The sequence below is a fragment of the Chenopodium quinoa genome, unplaced genomic scaffold (assembly GCF_001683475.1).
Source record: "Chenopodium quinoa cultivar QQ74 unplaced genomic scaffold, ASM168347v1, whole genome shotgun sequence".
NCBI lineage: Eukaryota > Viridiplantae > Streptophyta > Magnoliopsida > Caryophyllales > Amaranthaceae > Chenopodium > Chenopodium quinoa.
The window spans coordinates 4,356,307-4,372,920 of NW_018742738.1; the positions used below are offsets into that span (position 1 = coordinate 4,356,307).

Here is a 16,614-nt window from a genome sequence, read left to right on the forward strand (position 1 = left end):
CATATCAAAAATCTCAACACAATAAAAACTCATAAATCCCAATAATCCAAAGTTGTAGATGGAAAAATAGAAGTATCATGAAAAGAAGAAAGTAGAAAAGGGTTAGAAACTCGGGTTGCCTCCTAGATGCGCTTTTAGTTAACGTCGTTAGCTCGACGTTCCTTGAGTTGATTAAGGAGGGTCAAATTGACGATGCACATCAAGAAGTGTCACAGAAATCAGTTCATCACTTGGGAATCCTTCATAATAGGGCTTGAGACGGTGACCGTTGACCTTAGTTTGCCCGGGAAAAGCTTCAAGCGGGAGTTGAATAGGAGGACTTTTTGGCCTTTGACGAATTCCTTGTTGACAATTTGAGCATCGTGCCAAGCCTTAGTCCGCGCCTTATACATGCTTGCGCTATCGTAGGCATTCATCCTCAACCCCTCTAACTCATGTAGCTCTAGAAGCCTTTGCTCACCTGCACTATGGAGATCAAAGTTGATTTTCTTGATTGCCCAATGCGTTCGATGCTTCATCTCTACGGGCAAATGAAATTTTTTTTCATAGACAAGTTTGTAGGGAGTGGTCCCTATTGGAGTTTTGAAGGCGGTCCTATACGCCCATAGTGAATCAATGAGTTTGGAGGACCAATCCTTCCTAGTCCTAGCAACCGTCTTCTCCAAAATCACCTTGAGCTCTCTATTGGTGACCTCCGCCTGACCACTCGTTTGAGGGTGGTAAGCAAGCCCTCGCTTGTGAGACACCCCATATTTATCAAGTAGTCGAACGAAGGTATGGTGCTTAAAGTGCGATCCCCCGTCACTAATTATTGCTTTTGGAACACCAAATCTTGGAAAGATCACTTTCTTGAAAAGATTGACCACCACCTTAGAGTCATTCGTTGGAGAAGCTACGGCCTCCGCCCACTTGGATACGTAGTCAACGGCAACCAAAATATACTTGTTCCCATGTGAAGAAATGAAAGGGCCCATGAAGTCTATAGCCCACACATCAAAAACTTCAAGCTCAAGGATGGGGTTTTGCGGCATTTCATCCCTTCAAGAAATATTCCCCATCCGTTGGCATCTATCACAAGTCTTGACAAATATCCAAGCATCCTTGAATAGAGAAGGCCAAAAGAGCATAGATTGAAAGACCTTTCAGGCGGTCTTTTGAGCACTCATATGCCCACCGCAAGGAGAAGAGTGGCACATATGGAGAACACTTTTAAACCTCGTCGTTGGGGACGCATCTCCTCAACAAACCATCGACCCCTCTCTTCAACAAAATCGGATCATCCCAAATATATCTCTTTGCCTCATGCTTGAGCTTTCGACGTTGTTGCGAAGTGAAATCCGGTGGTATAGCACTACAAGCTAAGTAATTCACAATATCCGCATACCACGGCTCCGATTTCACTTCAAGGACATATAGCACATCATCTCTTAGAGCGTCCTCTATTGGCAAGCCATCATCTTCAAACCTTGCACCACCCAACCTTGAAAGGTGATCCACCACCACATTCTCGGCTCCCTTCTTGTCTCTCATCTCATAATCAAAGTCTTGGAGAACTAAAACCCATCTCAACAACCTCGGTTTAGCCTCCTTCTTTTCAATCAAATATTTGAGAGTCGAGCGGTCGGTATACACAATTGTCCTAGAACCAATGAGGTAGGTTCTAAACTTCTCAAATGAGTGAATAACCGCTAGAAACTCCTTCTCGGTAGTTGTATAATTTCGTTGGGCACCATTGAGAGTTTTAGACAAATAATGTATAACATGAAGTTTTCCATCCTTTCGTTGCCCAAGAACCGAACCAATAGCCTCGTTGCTTGCATCGCACATGAGCTCAAATGGAAGAGACCAATCCGGACCTTGGACGATAGGGGCGGTGCAAAGGGCTTCTTTCAACCTACAAAAAGACTCTTCACAAGCATCATCAAAGATAAACTCTTTATCTTGTTGCAATAGGGATGTGAGGGGCTTTGCAATCAATGAATTTTTTTTTATAAAACGCCGATAGAACCCGGCATGGCCAAGAAAAGACCTCACTTCCCTCACGTTGGTGGGGGAGGAATTTTTTCGATGACCTCAACCTTGGCTCTATCAACCTCAATGTCGGCATGGGAAATTTTGTGCCCAAGAAAAATCCCACTTTCAACCATAAAGTGGCACTTTTCCCAATTCAACACGAGGTTAGCCCTCTCACACCTTTCTAAACAACGAGATAAAATAGATAGACAAATCTTCATAGGTGGCTCCTCCAACGGAGAAGTCATCCATGAAGACTTCTATCTCATCCTCAGTCATATCACTAAAAATAGACATCATGCAACGTTGGAATGTTGCAGGAGCATTACAAATCCCGAAAGGCATCCTACGATACGCATAAGTACCGTAGGGGCATGTGAAAGTCGTCTTCTCTTGATCCTTGGGGTCAATCGGGATTGGGAAAAATCCCGAGTCACCATCAAGGAAACAATAGAAGGAATGCTTTGTAAGCCTTTATAACATTTGATCAATGAACGGTAGTGGAAAATGATCTTTTCATGTACTTGTGTTAAGTTCGCGATAGTCAATACACATGCGCCAACCGGTAACAAGTCTAGTGGGTACTAGTTGATCATGATCATTTTTCACTACCGTCATGCCCCCTTTCTTAGGCACAACTTGCACGGGAGATACCCAATCACTATGACCAATTGGGTAAATAATTCCCGTATCAAGAAGCTTAGCCACTTCCTTCCGCACAACCTCTTGCATGGAAGGGTTAAGCTTTCTTTGCCTTTGCCTAACGGGTTTGGCATCTCCCTCAAGATCAATTTTGTGCATACATAAAGATGGACTAATACCTTTGATATCATCAATGGTATAACCCAAAGCTTTCTTGTGTTTTCTCAAAACATTGATTAAGAGGGAGGTTTGCTCCTCCGTTAGGTTTGAATTTACAATCACGGGGAAAGACTCATCGGGATCAAGAAATGCATACCTCAAGCCCAAAGGTAGAGGTTTCAAGTCTACCTTTGGTGCTCCCTTACCATTGGGGCTCTCTTCTCTTTCTTCAACTTGAAAGAGGTCATGAATGTAAGGAGCCTCTTCTTCCATGCTCACGCCCTTGCACTCCTTGCTTTCCTCAAGAAAATCCTCATAGAATTGTATGTCTTCTTTGTGAGTACCTATCTTTGATTCATTCAACAACACACTTTCAAGAGGATTATTAGTAGCATGCAAGTGGGAGTGAGAAAATTCATTAAGAACGGTATCAAGAACATCTACCCTAATGCATTCACTATTTGAGGGGGGTTGTTGCATGACATTATTCAAATCAAACTCAATAGAATCGTTGTCAATCTTCAAGAATATCTTCCCCTCCTTTACATCGATGATAGCTCTAGAAGTAGCTAGAAATGGCCTACCCAAAATTATAGGAATCCTCTCATCCTCATCCATTTCTAGCACATAGAAATCCACGGGGAATGTGAACTTTCCTACCCTAAGGGGAATGTCCTCAACTTTGCCCATGGGGAACTTAACGGAACGGTCCGCTAGTTGGAGAGTAATGTTAGTGGGGGAGAGGGTTCCTACAATAAGCTTTTGGTAGATGGAATAGGGCATGTGACTCACACTTGCTCCTAAATCACACAAGGCTTTATCAAATTCAATGCCATTGATAGAACAAGGGATGGAAAAGTTACCCGGATCTTTCAATTTGGTAGGAAGTTTGTTGGAAAGAATTGCACTACAATTGGCGGTCAAACTCACCGTCTCATACTCCCTTCTCCCACTCAAAAGGTCTTTCAAAAATTTGGAATAGTAGGGCATTTTCTTCATAGCATTAACAAAAGGGACGAAAATATGCAAATTCTTAATGACTTCCAAAAACTTCCCGAATTGGGCATCAAGTTTAGATCTCACAAATCTTTGTGGAAAGGGTAGCTTCTCCTCTCTAGGTTGGCTATTTAGGGGCAAGGGGGTGGCTTCTTTTTCCTTGGGCACCTCAACAATTTTTTCCTTTTCAACACTCAATGGCTCATTGGGTTTTTCACCCTCATTCTCTAACTCCACCTCTTCTTGGGGTTCTTCCTCAATTAAAGGGTCACTCCCTACTACCTTCGCACTCCTAGTTGTCACGGCATACAAAGGTTTTGGGTTAACTCCTTGACTTGGGATGTGAGAAGAAGAAGAAGAAGAAGAAGAAGAAGAAGAAGAAGGGGACGAATTAGATGCAAGTTGAGCAATTTGGGTCTCAAGCATTTTCATATGAGAATTGGTTTGTTTTTGGGCCTCTTCATGTTTCTTTTGATCCTCTTCACGCATTTTCAAAAGAGCATCTAATTTAGCCATCACGGGATCAATTGGAGGGGCTTCAAGTTGAAGAGGTTGTTGAGGTGGAAGAAGTTGGGGTTGATAGAAACCCGGAGGCCTATTAGTTTGGGCATAGTTAGAAACAAATTGGCGTCTATTGCCTACGGTGCCTTGGTTAGGAACATTGCTTTGTTGATTATTTCCCATGTTACCTTGGTCACCAAAATTTTAATTTTGATGGTCATGGTATCGGGAATTAGGTTGTTGGTTTTGAATACCATACCCCCTTTGGTTAGGGTAGCCTCTTCCATTGAAATTGGAAGGGCCTCCCCCACCATGGTATTGGTTATCATAACCACCACCACTTTGGTTCCAACCACGGTTTCCACCTTGATTCCAATTCCCCATTTGATTGGAGTTTAGCCTCAAGTTTCCTACATTTCCCATTCTAAGAGCAAAATTCATAGCATTGACATTTTCCATATTATCATCATGTTCATGGGAAGGGGGTTGAACTTCACAAGCATATACACAATGAGAGGTATCATGATCATAAGTTTCACAATTAGAGCAAAACATGCATCCTTGGGGCATTGTATTGTAAGAAGAGGAGGAGGAAGTATCCATACCATTGCCTCCCTTGGTTGAAGGGGAGATATTACCATGAGGGTTGGACCTTTCTTTCATCAATTCATCCATTTGCTTGGTCATTTTGGTTATTTGGGTAGAAAGGTTGTTGATTGCGTTGGCTTGCTCCAATGCATAAACACCTTTACTAGAAGTAGCATACCTTTCTCCTTCGTACCAATCATCATAGTGCTTTGCGGCCTCCTCTATAATACACTCCACTTCATGCTCTCCTTTGTTCATGATTGGACCACCGGCCGCGGCGTCTAGGCTTGTTCTACCTTGAGGTGTGAGACCTCCATAGAAAGTGTGAATGAGTTGATACTTGGGTATCCCATGGTGTGGGCATTGACGTTGAAGCTCTTTGTATCGTTCCCATGCCGCACTTAGAGACTCACCACTCTTTTGGCGAAAACCTTGAATCAAAGACCGTGCCTCGGCGGTCTTCCTATGGTTATAAAACCTCCTCAAGAAAGCCGTAGTCATTTGGTCCCATGTTGTGAGAGAATTAGGGGGCACCTCCTTCTCTAGCCATTCTAGGCCTCTCCCAATTAGCGAAAATGGAAACATTTTGAGGCGAATATATTCTTGAGTCACTTCATTGGCCTTTATTGTGTCACAATATTTCTCAAACTCTTTTAAGTGCTCATGAGGACTCTCAAACTTTCCCCCCGAGAATTGTTTCCTCTCAATCAAGGCAATCAAATTAGGCTTGATCTCGAAATTGTTGGCTTGAGTAGTAGGAGTTAGGATCCCACTTTACGCTCTAAAAGCTTCGGGGGCCCCAAGACGACTCAAAGGCGTATTCTCTCCCATTTTAGAACCTTCTTTACTCTCAAACTTATAGATTGAGAAAGGGTTGATTTTCAAACTCGAAGATGATTTAGGGCTATCTAATTCTTCACTTGAGGGTGAAGAGGGTGGAGTATCTTCTAATTCTCTTACTCCTCTCGTTGGAGTGTGGGAATTTCTACTCCTTGCTCTTGCTTCTCTTCGAAGTAGGGACAAAGACCTCTCTAGCTCTGGATCGATGGGAATCAAAGATCTTGAGCGGGTTCGTCCTCTGTTCATACAACAAAGCTAAGAAGAAAGTAAGCACTGACAAGTAACAAAAGTAGCAAACACTAACAAATAAAAGATGATATAGTCTCAAACAAGCAATGAAATAGCAATGGAAGCCGTCTCCCCGGCAACGGCGCCAATTTGACAAGGCAATAATTGTGTCATTGAGCGACTACACCTAAATCAAATACAATTTATAACACTCGAATCAACTTATCACAAATATAGGGCAAGTAGAGGGATCGAACCACAGGGAGAAATGCATAAACACCGCATTCATTACCTAGAGTCTAAGCTATCTCGAAACAAGAAGTGTGAATAACTAAGAGATTAAACTAAGAACGAAATGGATTAAAATTAATATAACTAAGCACCAAGGGAAATGGGTAGATGTAGATGCCGCTTAATCATGCAATAACAAAGTAGCAAATCAATGGTAAACTAAACATGCATGAATATCGAAGTAAGACCCAATCTAACCGCCTTCCGGGGTAAATCGGTTTCTCCTAACATAACCTCTATGTTTCCACACTAGAACCATATATTAGAAGTTGCAATAAAAGAACTATCGATAGTAATGAATCTCAACTAAGTCAACTTCCGTTACTTGTTAGCAAAGAGTCATCTTTGATCAACTAACAACGTGCACTTGCAAGAAGACCAAAGAATATCAAGCATGCAAAGACTTTAATCACCATTAACATAACCCCAACATTATAAGCATGAACAATTAGCAACTACACCATCCCCACACCCTTGGCTAGGTGACTACTCACAAATCATATTAAAAACAATATCAATCATCAAATCAATATGCATCAACATGATTAATAAGCAAAGAAGAAAAATCAAAGCAAATAAGCAAAATAAAAAACAAAGGTAAAGTGAAAGAGTAAGAGATTGCTCATTAATTAGAGATGAAGGTCTACAAAGGATTGAACAAACTCCTTCTTCAAAATCCAAGTTCATCAATGAAGAAAACCACACTTTCTCTCTCTACCAATGAAGATTAATAGTGTTTCTCTCTCTAGATTAAGCTAACAATGTAGAAAAATTACAACTAAGTTAATCTAATCCCCCAAAACGTTCTAAGATGGGACTTATATAGTCCGTACAGAGCCAGCTGATAAAAGGAGAGGTCCGACTAAACAATGGGAAGGTTCGGCCGGACTACAGGGTAGGTTCGGCCGGACTACAGGGTAGGTTCGGTCGAACCTCCCTAATCCTGGTCTGGTCGAACTCCTGTGGTTCGGCCACTCCTGCAAAACTGCCAAATGTCATCTTGTCCCTGCCTCGACGTTCGGCCGAACCACCGAGCAGGTTCGGCCACACCTTCAGGAGGTTCGGCCAAACCTCTTCTGAATCAAACTTCCTCCAGCTTCCCTTGAGCTTAGCTTCCTCCTCTTGAAAATCCCGATGGTTCCTACAAAGCATAAGCATGAAAATCACAATCAAAACAAAGAGAGAAGGCTAAGAAAAGGGAAGATATAGGAGAAGGAAAAGAGAAAGCAAAACAGAGTAAAAATGCTTAGAAAAAAAGCCAAACAAGTGCAAATGAGGGGAGAATCCTTAGCGAAAAAGGATAAAAGAGTGGCATAAATGCCACTCATCAGCACTGCTCTGGACGAATACAACATAGCCATCTACCAGGTGATGCCAAAAAGCTGGTTGAACGTGTTTGGGTACCTTGTGACGTGCATCCGCAAGGGCTTCAAGTCGAACTTTCCGGTTTTTTGTGAGATGCACTCCCTGACCAAGTTGGAGAAGCATTCGGACGGCTGGTTCATCCTTAGTACCAACAAGGACTACATGGTGGTGGTCGACCGTGTCTCCATGTGGTGAGACTGGAAGAATCAATTCTATCGCATCAAGACTAAAGATGTGGAGTTCAACCTTAGGATGAACTGATTTAATGCCAAGCCAATCCAGCTTGGCCTTGGGGTCCATAAGCCGTACAAGCCGCCCGTCCACCCCAGCCAAGCATACCAGCTTGAGTACTTTGGGGTCAAGAAGGTGAACAAGGATGGCAAGATGGTGGCCGTCCCTAAAAACTGGGTCCCTTTGGCCAGTTGGCTTAGGGATCCAACATTTATGTCGGCCTACGGCCTATACAAGAACTTTCCCCAAGGTGGGATGTCTAGGTTTCCCTTGTACGCTTATTTTTTGTGCGAAAATTTTTCTAACTCTTTTTCCTTTTCTATTTTGCAGTGAAAGCATACGCTATGTTGGATCCTGAATAGAAGGGGGAGATTGACCTGGCCCGTTATAAGGCTCGTCAAAGAATGTACAAGCAAACTAAGTAGGTATGAATCCTTTATAAATCTAGCGTTCGTGTTGATAGGTTGGGAGGAGGCTTCTTCCTAAGCCTACACGAACGCTGCTCCTAATATTTATTATTATTATTATATTTTTTTCGTCCGGGTTACTATGTTGGGAGGAGGATCCCAACTATATCTACACGGACATTGTCAAAGTTTTATAGTGTTAACTTTTGTTTTCTCTTCCCAGCTGTCAACTCCAACCCCTAGGGCCAAACAAAAGCAGTTGTCCTCGGCTGCGAAAAATGCTAAGGACGGGAAGGCGTCCAAACAGAGGAATACGGTCGCATCTAAGACCACTTCCACCACTACGGCAAAGACTACGTCGGGGACTGCATCTAAGCAGTCCAAAGGAGAATAACCCCGGTTGGGTGATAGCGGGGCCTCCAAGTCCGTGGATCCGGCCACCACGCTTGTCCATGATAAGTCCGAGAAATCAGATAACAAGGGTAAGTCGACCCTGGCAAAACCGACCGGGCCTGAACTGACTCCGCCCGTCCAAAGAGTCCAAGAATCTGATTGGCTAGAGGCATCTCAGTCGGCCGGTGACTAACCTGGTCGTACGGGTGAGGAAGGTGACGAGCCTGCGCCGCCTCCTCCATTCACCTTCAGCCCTTTTTCTCCTCCCAGCTTCTCAAACGGTCAGTTTAAGCACCTTTACACACTTTTTCTCTTTAAGTATGCTTACTGTAGGCGTCGTTTGAAGTGCGCCTATGTAAAAAGCATTTGTGAATATGCTTGGCACTCATAGGAAGTGGGAATTGACATAATACGATTAGGGACAAGGAAAGTAGGGAGCCGCCAACAAATTTTTAAGGAACCTTTAAACCGTTCACGGATCATAAAAGGCAACCACGAATAAGGGACAACGATAGGCAACAACGATTGACCCGTGAAGGTTACACCCCATTCATAATCCATGAGATTACTAACTCCATATGGTTCGGAACCACGAAAGGAGGATCGGGGATGATGGTACGAAGTGAGTCATGGAGTCACATTCGCCCGTATTGGCCTCTACTCGATTCTTATATTGAAAAGCACTCCTGTGATCTCAAAGGCATACAAACAATAATTCAATTCGCTCCAAACTATTATTTAACTAAATTGGTATAAGATTAATGCACACATAATTCTAAAATATTGGTGATCACTTCAATTAATAATAAGATTAAAAGGATCCTAAACCGGTTGTCCAAATTATCTTATTAGGCGTGATTTTCAATTACATATTCTCTTTAAACATGCAATATGGTGATCAATAAATATAATAGAACAAACATTAATATTGGAAGCAATTTAACAATAATAACGTGAGTCAAATCAAATAATAATAATAACAACCCTAATCATGATACTAGCAATATTAAAAATAAGAGTAATAAATTAATTAATTACTCACATTCTGCGCGTTCCTTTGAATTGCTACATCATGAATAAATTGTTAGTAACTTCAATGAAAATACAAACTAAATGAAAATTAAATTAAATAAAAAGTACAGTTGATTTGGTCCAAAACCTCAGTTATTTGTACCTTTCACGTCTTGGTTTAAGGACGGAACCTCGGGTTAAGTATAGACTCCTTGGAGTGCTTAGGGGAATTATTATGGAAGAATAAGGAGGCTAGAAATTAGGTTAAAGAGGGAGAAGAGAATAATTTTTGGTGTAAGGTGAGAGAGAATGATTATAAGTGCCCCGAACTGCAGAAAAGAGGGGGTATTTATAGGGAAAATGAGCAGAGGGAAAACACGGAACCCTAAAAAGATAAAAACCCTAAATAAGGCTACCGCGACACGGTAGATTCTACCGCGACACGGCAGATTCTACCGTGTCACGGGGGAAATTAGCGTGACGCGGTGAAAAATAGAGTGACGCAGGAAATATTTGACCTACGGGAGTAAAAACGCGTGAAGGGTTCACGCGGAAAAGACACGGAGTTGTCCCGTGTCACAGCACTAGCACCATGACACGAAATTCCTACCGTGACACGGAAGTAATTCCCGTGTCGTGACACAGTTCCCCGTGACGCGGGGAAGTTTTAAGCACCATGACACGTCAGCAACCCACCGTGACACGGCAGAAAACGCCGTAACGCGGCAAAGTCCACCATGTCACGGCATATGGCGCTGGGTCACGGTACTTATGCCAAGTCACGGGGCACTAAAAAACATGAAAATCCCCTCCAAATTACCGTGTCACGGGAATTTCTCCCGTGCCAGGTCAGATCTTGCCGCGTCGCGGCATTTTAGGTGTTGTGCGGTAATTCCAGTTTTTTTTGCGTTTTTAAAATCATCATAACTTTTGATCCGTAACTCGGAATAAAGCATAAAATATATCATTGCAAATCTTATCAAGTATAATTTCCAACCCAATTAGAATCAGGTCAAAATAATTTTTAGATTTTAAGATATGGCCGTTTTAGTAGAAGGGTGTTGGTTTTGGGCCGAGTTTAATGTTTTGCTCATATCTTTTTCGTTATAGCTCGGAATTGGGCTTATGATATATGGTTGGATTTAAAGGCCTATCCAACAAAATAATAATTGGATCAAAAATTTATAGCCATAAAATCAGTTTCTCTCAGTTTTGCAATGTGGACACGAAAAATGGAAAATAGGTTATGGTTTAGGGAAATGAGCTAGAAATTGGAATGGTTCATGAAATATATTGGATAGAACATGGATTTAAGCACTCCAAAGATTAAATACTCAACTCGACCAATAATGGCGGTGAAAGGTGTTCATCAACGTGTTTGGTTTTGGGGAGACATTTTTAGGTGTCTACAGAAGCCCCCACTTTGACTGAGTTTGTAGAAACGTCAGTTTCGAAAACGATAGTCAAAGTAGCCGATAGGGACGGAGATGATTAAAGAAGTTATGCGATCCTAAATAATTTTGTATACGCCGATACCTGCAGAAAAGTGTTAGTTCTACAGATAAAAGAGTAAAGGGACAGAATGCTTATCTAACACCAGTGTATTGGTGGCAAATGAGCTTGGTAGTTTCCTATGCTTGAAGGGATCCACCGGATGACGTCTGTTAAAACTCTTTCCATGCCTGAGGAAAGCCGACTTAGGAGTTTGGTAGTTTTCTAAGCCTGAAGAAACCTACTGGATAATACTTTCCATGCTTGAGGAAAGTCGTCGTTTGAATTTGGTGTCATTATATGCTTGAAGAAATCCACCGACGATGCTTTCCATGCTTGAGGAAAGCTGACTTGGCGGTTTTCTATACTTGAAGAAAAATCCACCGATAACGCTTTCCAAGCTTGAGGAAAGCCGACTTGGCAGTTTTCTATAATTGAAGAAAAATCCACCGATAACGCTTTCCAAGCCTGAGGAACGCCGACTGATGAATATGGTGTCATTCTATGCTTGAAGAGTTCCACCGATAATGCCTTCCATGCTTGAGGAAAGCCGATTTGGCGGTTTTCTATACTTGAAGAAAATCCACCGGATAATACTTTCCATGCTTGAGGAAAGTCGAAAGATGATGAGATTGCAAGTCTCTGTGTATCGAGAACCTTGCGTCATGAAATGATGGTGGTCCGCTTGTCCCCGGACGTGGGCTGTAGATGGTCCGCTTGTCCCTGGACGTGGACGTGGGCTCTAGTTAGTTCGCTTGTCCCCGAACGTGGGTTGTAAATGGTCCGCTTGTCCCCGGACGTGGGCTGTAGATAAGACCTGCAAAATAAAATTTGCCAGGGGACTCGTATAGACTATGATTGACTTGACCAACTAACTTGACCAAGTTTGACTTGACATGACATGACATGTGTATGACTTGTGATTGTGTGTGTCTTGAGTGACTGTGTGTACTGACACAGCAATTAAAAATGCAAAAGCAAAAGACTTGGCCAAGTTTGACTTGACATGACATGTGTATGACTTGTGAGTGAGTGTGTGTGTGTGTGTGTATATGTGTGTGTGCAGACACAAGCAAACGAAGATGCAAAAGCAAAAAATTTCCGTCAATTTTTGTCATGAGTGGAGGGTACCGACTTTCTCCCGAAAAAGAAAGATGTTAAAACTGAACTTTTATTTTTGAACTTCCTTCAATGAAAACTTGGAAAAAGTTTTTGAACTTCCCCAAAATAAAATAATGAAAAAGGAAAGAAGTTTTGAACTTCCCACTTGAGCAAGACGAAATGAATCATATGGATTGAATTGCTTGTCCTGAAAATAATGTATGCATGATGCAAGCTCTTAGGCCAGGAGGCTAAGGACAATTACATCATGTGACACGATAGATGAATTAACTTAAATCATGGAGCTAAGCATCATATATGGTGTAAAGAAGCGATTTTGAACATCACTTAGGTCTGGAAGCTAAGCACGTATAGTGATTATTGCATAATGAACGTTGCTTAGGTCAAGGAGCTAAGCACGATATGCTTTGTATGATTAAAAATCATTGATATATAAATGTTTCTTAGCACATTATGCAAAACAATGAACATTGCTCAGGTCAGGAAGCTAAGCAAGTATATAATGTTTCTTTAAATATGATGAAACATGCATAGTGTTGAAACAAGATTTCATGATAAAGGGATCTGAAAGGGAAAGATGATTGATATGGATATGGATGTGTGAGTGAAGTGTGTGAATGTGATACTAAGGTTGGCTGCAAGGGTTATGACGATGGAAAGAGATGTGAGAAGAGTTAAAGATGATGACTCTTCAAGCTGGGTAAGCTAATGTGATTTAGGTTCAAGCCCCCAAGTCTAGCTCTAAATGGGTAAGGATAAGTATTGGATATTCTTTGACTCGATCATGTATAGATATGAATGTGAATGTTGCCGCACCTCAATGTGAGGTTGCCTACGTATCCGTTAGGAATCAGGCTGAACGTAGCTCTAACCGAACTTTGCACAAGTGTATGTACACCTCAAAGAGGTCTTTCAAGGGTTGTAATGTGGTTAAGTTGATGGTTTAAGGAAGAAAGGGATAAAAGGCTCAAGACCCGAGAGAATCCCCAAGATGTGTAATTTTGAATTTGAAAATTTTGAATTTTGCAAGTTTATTTTCAACTTTTTTTCTTCTTTTTTTTTTATTTTGAATTTCTTTTTTTTCCTTTTGAATCAATGTAGACAATCTCAGATCATGCGGTCCATCACTCACTTAGCATTCATGTTTCTCAGGCACGGTACCAATCACTCGATGAGAAACGCAATTTGAGACGTGTTCATATCACAGACATTGGAACACTTGCCTTTAGACATTGTTTTATTGTTACTTTGATGCTTTCTCTTTTTTTTACTTGCGTTTTGAATGTTATACAATTACACATCTTCCAATCCCAGGGTTAAGTGAATTAGGTTGAAGAAATGAAGGCTAAACGTCAGACGAGGCTCAAAATGGTTGATGAAGAAATTGAATGTGATTGAACGGTTAACAGAGAATGACATGGTTGCAAAGGTGCCTCAAGTCATTGGTGTACCTTGGGTTAAGTTCGGTAATTGATTTTTTTTTTTTTTTTTTTTTTTTTTTTTTTTTTTAGAATGAATGAAAAATTCTATGATCGAGACGTAAAGGAAAATTGCTCATTTTATTAATGGAAAAGGTAAACGAAACACATGAAACATATAAAAAAATTCAAAGTGGAAAACCTATGCTAGACATGAATGGGGGAATGTTAAAGAAAGAAATCATGAAATCTTGCACGAAGGATCTGCGTGCCTTGTAGTCATTACTTCTTGCCGCCTGGAGGGACAGGAAGTTTGTTTGCATCCATCATGTCTTGAATGATGTCCTTCAAATTCCAACATTGCTCTGTAGTGTGGCCCCTTCCTTGATGGTACTTGCAATAGGCATTGGGATTCCATTTGGTGCTCCTTTCTTCAGGTTTTGGCTCTGGAAATGGTCCAATAGGCGTGATCAAGCCTTGACCGTAAAGGCGATCAAAGGCCGCATCATACGTCATTCCTAAATGAGTGTAAGTTCTTTTTTTCTTGGGCAATGGAGCATCAAGAGCTAACACTTCATTGATATCAACTCGGCTTATATTGTTGGTAGTATTTTCGTGCTTAGAAGACGAAGAAGAAGGATGGTTGTTCTTCTTGTGTTTTCCAAGTGTTATTATTGTTACTACCAGCAGTCTTTATTAGCTCATCCTCGATATTGATGCCGATGTCGTATACAGCTTCGAAAGTGTTCAGTGGAAGAAATTTGAGATGTTCCCTATATTTATCAGTCAGATTTTGAATAAAGAGGCGAACCATCTCTCTTTCTTTGGGAGGATCTACCAAGAGTGAAGTTGTTTCCCTCCACCTGTTCAGGTAAGCGGTGAAGCCTTCATTCTCTTTCTATTTGAGAATGGAGAGTTCACGTTCAGAAGTTTTGGTTTGAATGTTACACTTGTAACGATTCATGAAACTGTCGGTGACATCTTGCCAAGTCGCAGTATGCTTGGCATCTAAGGAATAAAACCATGGTTGGCAAGCATGTTCTAAGGAGAGAAGGAACACCGTAGGGAAGAGTGTTACGTCCAATCCCTTAAGAGCCATGGTTACAGAGAACGCCTTCAAATGGAATATTGGATTGTCAGTAGGCTTGAACTTTGGAATATCAGCAGTGGAGAAATTTTCAGGGATTCTGTCCTTCACATCCAATAAAGGAGTGGGAGGCCGTTCCACATAAGTGAAATCCTCATAAATCTTATTCATTTGTTCCTTCAGTTTGTCAAGGGTGGAAACAGTGACCTTGTTTTATTGCATGGTAGTGACCCTAGTGGTAAGGGTTTTCATCATGGAAGACAGTGCCTCGATGGATTTGTTGATGTTTTCTCAATATCTTCTTTAGTGGCCATTGTAAGGTGACGAGTAAGGGAGATGGCAAAGTTTTCTTTGAACGCCTATTAGATCTGAGAGATTGTTGCGGTAATGACTCGAACCGTATTAATCTACCTCTGTTCCATGACCAAGTACTGTGGAATAAAATAATTCACTTAATTGTTTGACTCATTGCTCAAGAAAGGAAAGGAAGGAAAAAAAATGGACATTTGAAAACAGGTGAGAAAACTCCACTCATTTTTTATTATGACGAAAAAAGGGTTGTGGTGCCACGTTGCGCTGACGTGTCTTATCAGCGAGCTTTTCAAAAACCACGTTTTTTGGCTAATTTAAATCTGAACAATGGCTTTACGATTTTTTTATCCTTTTTCATACCCTTTTAATTAATTTTATATATTAATTATTTTTTCTTTTTTTCGGATTTTATTCAAACATAATTTTGAGTTTGTTGTAAGTCCAATTTTTATTTTATTTTTCATTTCTTCTTTTTGAGGGAGAAAGTCGGATACCCTCCATCAATAATAAAAATGACGGAATTTTTGCGCAAAATTTTTAATTACATAATTCTCTGCACACACAAATATGCACTTAAATGAAAAATAAATACAAGATAAAGTCATAATAATTAGATAATAATATGTATATACAAATATGTCTAATAAATGAGTCAATTAGGAAAAGTTCTATACAAGTAAAAATAAAAAATACAGGTATAAACTACGGCGCCGGAGGACGCAAATGATGAGAGACGCCCATGATGTCATAGAACTACGCATTACGAGAAGTAAGCTCTCCACCCGCTCTAGTCTCCTCGGGAGGAGGAAAACTCAGCACAGGACCCGTCCACCCAAGATCGCCCTGAGGCTGAGGCTGCAGAGGTTGCTGCGATGACGAGCCGACCTCGTACATCCCACCACCTCTAGGAGCTGAGGTAGCCTCTCCCTGGCCTACCGACTCAGTACGTGTGCCCTCAGGTGAAGAGCCCGAGCCCTCCACTGCCTCGGTCCGAGCAGCCTCAAAATGACCACCCCCACCGCCAGAACCAGTACGACGACGTCTCGAGCTAGACCTCGCCAGGTCTCTCCGAACCTCAGGTCTCGTCCGGGTACGAGATGGAATGGGCTGACCCAGCAAAAGAAACCGAGTAAGAACCAATCAAAATAGAATCATAATAACGCGGAAATAAGAAGGAAGGCTACCTCCTGAACGGTGTCGTAACGACAACACGTAGCCACATTCCTCATCCGAACGAGCTGGCTCCATAAGGCGTCTATACACTGTGCCATCGCCAGGACCACCTCGCGCGAGAGCTGACCAAGAAATAAAAGTCAGTAATAATGCATAACAGATATAAAAAAATTACAAATAAATAAGCTTACCCGAGACTGGTGGCGAGGAATCGACCGCTCCATGAAGCGCTCATCCTTAGGAGCCGGAGGGATCATCTCCTCAATGGGCCCGTATGTCCCCTGGTAATGGATAGACATATGAGGTGGCACGAACTCTGTAGGCCCAGCCTTACAAAAGCAAATCA

At 41.6% G+C, this 16,614-nt stretch overlaps 1 protein-coding gene across 1 annotated transcript; it reads right to left on the reverse strand.

The window, feature by feature from the left end:
- Window positions 1-218: 218 nt before the first annotated feature.
- LOC110724041 (uncharacterized protein K02A2.6-like) lies at window positions 219-1,031 on the reverse strand. Its single transcript, XM_021903440.1, has one exon. The coding sequence runs from the start codon at window positions 1,029-1,031 to the stop codon at window positions 219-221; it is 813 nt and encodes a 270-aa protein (XP_021759132.1).
- Window positions 1,032-16,614: the final 15,583 nt, after the last annotated feature.

Bases quoted from the DNA above. Each gene is read 5' to 3' on its own strand.
- LOC110724041 (XM_021903440.1), bottom strand. From the start codon at position 1,031: ATGCCGCAAAACCCCATCCTTGAGCTTGAAGTTTTTGATGTGTGGGCT.